This window comes from Mandrillus leucophaeus, unplaced genomic scaffold (assembly GCF_000951045.1).
Source record: "Mandrillus leucophaeus isolate KB7577 unplaced genomic scaffold, Mleu.le_1.0 Scaffold1260, whole genome shotgun sequence".
Lineage (NCBI taxonomy): Eukaryota > Metazoa > Chordata > Mammalia > Primates > Cercopithecidae > Mandrillus > Mandrillus leucophaeus.
In genome coordinates this window covers 465,999-470,986 of record NW_012100988.1, presented here as the reverse complement: position 1 = coordinate 470,986, position 4,988 = coordinate 465,999, and the positions used below count along the sequence as shown (strand labels likewise).

Sequence of the window (4,988 nt, the reverse complement as noted above, 5' to 3'; positions counted from 1 at the left end):
GTCTAGCAATTTTGAAATCATAACTTACTGTTTCAGGTTACAATATTCTGATTGTAAGTAAGGTTGAAAATATATTCTCATGTTTAGTGGTAACTTGCGTTCACTCTTGTGTGAATTGCCTACTCAGCCTCAGTATTGCTGTTTTTATTAGGTTGTCTTCTTTTTTTTTTTTTGAGACTGAGTTTTGCTCTGTCACCCAGGCTGGAGTGCAGTGGCGTGATCTCGGCTCACTGCAAGCTCCGCCTCCCGGGTTCATGCCATTCTCCTGCCTCAGCCTCCTTAGTAGCTGGGACTACGGTGCCCGCCACCTCGCCCGGCTAATTTTTTGTATTTTTAGTAGAGACGGGGTTTCACCATGTTAGCCAGGATGGTCTCGATCTCCTGACCTTGTGATCTGCCCGTCTCGGCCTCCCAAAGTGCTGGGATTACAGGCGTGAGCCACCGTGCCCGGCCGGGTTGTCTTCTTAATATTAAGTAATAAGAATATTTTACTCATTCTAGATACTAATTCTCTTAGACAAGAACAGCTGTGCTACAGAAAACAAAACAAACAAACCAAATCCTAAAATCTCACCAGCGTAGCTCTGTGAACTCTTACTTCCCATGACCACGAAGTCCAGTGTGGCATGAGCAGCTTTCTTCAGTGATTGTCCACCAAATTATGACCCAGTGAGCCAGGCTGCTTCCATATTATCATCAGCCAATCTGTACTATGTAGCTCCCAAGTTCAAGACATGGCAAAAGAGAGTTGAAGAGTGTCTGTGCACAAGAGTTGACAGGAGGCTGGAGACTGCAGTGCTTAGAAAGTCCTGCTTGCAAGATTGGACTTGGCTGAAATCTGGGAACTTGGCTAGTGAACAGTATCCTGAACTGATGTAAAGTTTCTCCTGACTGAGAGGGATGGCTCATTGTGCCTAGGCTGGTGTTGCAAATAATAATTATGCTGAACATCAGATTTCCTTCTGGGATCTAGACTTTTGGTTCATGCTAGACAGTAGGCGCCTGTGTGAACAGCCTCTACTAAACTCTCTTGGATGCTAAGGATGCTAAGTCTGTAATGGGCTGCCTTGGCAGAAACCGTGCACATGTGTTCATGCATTTTTGCTGCTGGGAGGAGAGAGAGCTCTGTGTGTCCCCTCCTGGGAGGAAGAGAGCATAAAGAAGCCCGCCTGTGAATTCCTCCAGATTCCTCCTGTGTGTTTTCTCCATATGATCTGCTACAGAGGATTTACTATGACATTTTAATAAATCTTAGCCATGAGGACAACTCTGTGCCATATACCGACACTCTAAACACGGGAGTACATTTAAAGACCCTCAACACAGTGCTACAAAATATTTTTAAGGGCCAGGCTTGAAATGAGCTGACATCATTTTATCCCACTCTTCAGAACCTGGTGACATGTTCCCAACCCTCCAAATGCAAAGGAGGCCAGAAACCATGGAGGAACTACGGGTATTCAGTGATGTTCTGAACGTTCTCTGTCACACTGAATGTTCTCTGTCACACCGAATGTTCTCTGTCACACTGAATGTTCTCTGTCACACTGATTTTTCATCATTTGTATGCATTCTTCATGCCTTTCCCAAGCTGTAGCTTAACTTTTTAATTTTTATGGTGTGTTTTGGCTTGAAACAATTTAATGCAATTAGCGTTATGAATATTGTTCTTTTGGCTTGTGGCTTTTTTTTGTCTCTTCTAAAAAAGTCATCCCCCAAATGAATGCATAAAATATTTTTCTAGTAAACTTTCTTTTTTGCTCTTTACAGTTAAGAGCAAGTGTGCCTGAAATACATTTTAATTTAAGAAATGAAGTAGAGATGTAGGACTAAGTGGGTGGTATGCATACTCAGTGCAGAAGAAAGAATTTGTATAAACAATCCCCAGGGTGGAAAACAATGGACACATATGAAGAAATAACTGCATGTAGGGGAGCGTGACTGGAGCAGACAGCCAGGGAAAACATGGTGCAAAATGAAGACGAAGAGGTAGGTAAATGGCTAATGATACAGTACCTCATGGGTCTATTACCCTTAGAAGAAAGGCCCCCCAGGAGCAGAGACCACATGGGCAAAGATTTATGATTGTGAGTTGAAGGGTAGTAGAGGGTAGGGGAAAGGGTAGATGGACAAGTCACCCATCCCTTAGGGGAGAGAAGAATATAGTGGGTTTTAAATTGTCAAGGAAATTAGGAATCTCAACTAAAGATGCCTTTTCCATTTTACAAAAGGAAATAGGGAACTGCAGAAGCTAAGGGTGTTGGGGTGACCTCCAGTTGGTCTGAGACTGGGGTAGGAATGGACCTCAACACCAAGGGTCATATGGTCCCTGCTCTTTGGCCCCCAGGCTAGCCAGGGCTCTCTGACTCCTATGAAGGCTGGGACTTGGGAGCACAGGCAACCTCAATCATTCTAACTGCCCTTTATGTGCAGAGAGGAGGCAGCTGTGCAGCACTGTGGACTCACTGCTGGCGCAGAAATACACAGATGTCTGGGAGGAGGCAGCAGACTCCACAGTGAGGGGGAAATCCTCTTTATTCGATCTAGAGACACTGTAGCCATCTGGGACTTCTCCTTCGTTAGTGTCTGGAACACCATATGAGTAATGGATCAGTCTCAGCCCGTGTCCCAGGTCTTGTCGGTACCAGAACATATTGTTGTGGTTCCAAGTCTGGTGACACGTCAAAGTCACCTTCCTTCCTGTCTCTGTGATCTTGTGTCTTGGGCTCTGGATGATTTCAGCATCCCTGTGTCCTGTAATAGAGAACAACAGATACTGATGCTGTCATCCCAATAGAAAAGCTTGCATTGAGGCCTTGGGAATTTCAGGGAAGGAGGCCTTCCTGTGACCGGCCCTCACCTGCCCACAGCAGACAAAGGGCCACATAGAAGAAGAGCCTGGTGCCCATTTCAGCTCTAGGGCAGGATCTTGTGTTTCCCAGCCCTGCTGTGGGCAAATTGAAGTTGGGCTCTAAGTGACTTGATGATGTCACTGTCCCTGCTAAATGCTTGAACTGCAGAGCTAACCTGCCACGCCCCTTCTCTTCCCCACAGGAACAAATCATTTATAACAGAGTTGAATAATTTTTAGGTCTGTTTTGAAAGAAATCTAATAAACTCCTTAACTCTTTCCCTGATTTTAGTAGGGGAATTTGTTCTTCTATGTATATTTTATTTCCATTATGAGAAATTCTTTATTTGAATACTATTTTCACTTTTATGAATATTTCTCTAGGCTAAAGAACATTATCATAGCAGTTCTGGTGCCTTTTATGACTTCCTGCACAAAATTCAACTCCAAATTGAATTATTTTCCTCTTTGTTTAAGCTCTGGACACTTGTATGTCAGCCTACAGGGATACCTCGGTTAAATGACATCCAGAAAGGTCTCCGAGTTCGAAGTTCAAGGTTCAAGGTCATTACCGTTTGAAGACTTGCTTCATGCTAGAGCCCCTCATTACACCTGATGGGAGTGTCACCATCCAAGCTCAGGCTGCTGTGTGTTCTCATGGGCATGTTTTCCCCCTTTGCTTCAGGTGAAGCCGCAAACACTGCACCATCTAAGTCCCCTGAGTGACTGTACTTCCTGGGAAGAAGAGAGGAGGCTAATCATTAGGAATGTGGATGAAATGTTCATCCAGAACAACACCTATCTGGAGCCTCTAGGGTCACAGGAAAAGGCTCTATTCCCATCCAGAAGATCTTATATTCACCAAATGGGAGAAGGTTGATGGATTCGTAAATGTGCTATGGTGCAAAACTCACATCTAGTCCATAGCACTGCAATAGTTATTTCAGATACAGTAGGATATCTATTGCACATCCTGATGCAACCTGGAAGACTAATTCCCACAATCACGCTCCAGTGAGAGAGGACACAGAATCAGAAGTGGAGACAGGGAGGAGGCCCAAGAGCACCCCCACAGGAGGCCGTGGTTAGGGCCTGGCAAGCCCAGGAAGGACTTGCTCATTTATGCCCAGAACTCACCTGATCCTGGGAGACTAAGAACCACACAGCAAAGGAGCCAATCCTCATGGTTGGGCCAGGGCAGGAAAAAAAAAAAAAAGCTTTTCAGATCAGGACCTTCATTTTGCAAGGCAAGGCACATAGAATTACAGAGCTCTAAGGATCGTTCCCTAAATCGGGTATGATCTACCAAGAATGTTGGTATTCTCAGCAACACTCTAACTTCTCTGGGGAGATAAGCACCTACCAGGAATGTATCCTTCTACTTTCAAATTAATTTATTATTAAGTGTAATAAATTACAATAATTACATGTTAAAATTGTCTACCTCAACTTGAAGCTTTGTCTGTTTTTTGCACTGGTGTTTCCCAAGTACCTGAACGGTACCTAAGTAGTTGCCAAGAAGCCAATGAAGAATAACCTCAGGCCTTCTCACTTGCACAGGATCTTTTCAACACTTCGCTATTTTGCATTCTCTTTTGCAAAGAGCTACCTAAAATGTATCAGCTTTGTGTCCCACAAAACTTGAATCTAGTCTTCACCTATAACTTATTAAACGTTTGTTGAATGAATGAAGAAAGGAATGAATGATTATCTGAGTCCAGGCAGATTCTACTTCTGTATTCAGTTCAAAACAAGTTTGAAGTTTTAAGGGAGCAGAGAGCCATCCTGAGAATGTTGGGAACTCCAGATGAATCCAAACGGATTTGGAAAAGATGAGTTTGTATACATCATCATAAGACTTTTTAAATGAATGAGTAGCAGTATGAATAAAAGATAAACAGTGGTCTCCTTCAAAAGGAAGGGTCTTTCGATGGTCGCTTCATTCCATCACTGCCACAGTTTAGTCTGTCTCTGAAGACTGTCTGTGATGGGGAGACTTGGGTGTATGTAGCTGATTTGGGAAATGATTCCAGGAAGAAGTAAGAGAGCAAGAAAAACAAAATAGGGAAGGGAGAAACCAGGATAAAGGTGCAATATTCTATGTGTGCTGGGGCAACAGGAGATGGAATCCATCAGG

At 43.7% G+C, this 4,988-nt stretch overlaps 1 gene segment (V, D, J or C); it reads right to left on the bottom strand.

Annotated features, from left to right (window-relative positions):
• Nucleotides 1-2,407: 2,407 nt before the first annotated feature.
• LOC105533570 lies at nucleotides 2,408-3,001 on the bottom strand. The segment is given in 2 exon segments: nucleotides 2,408-2,754; nucleotides 2,861-3,001. Coding segments are annotated over 2 exon segments (396 nt in total).
• Nucleotides 3,002-4,988: the final 1,987 nt, after the last annotated feature.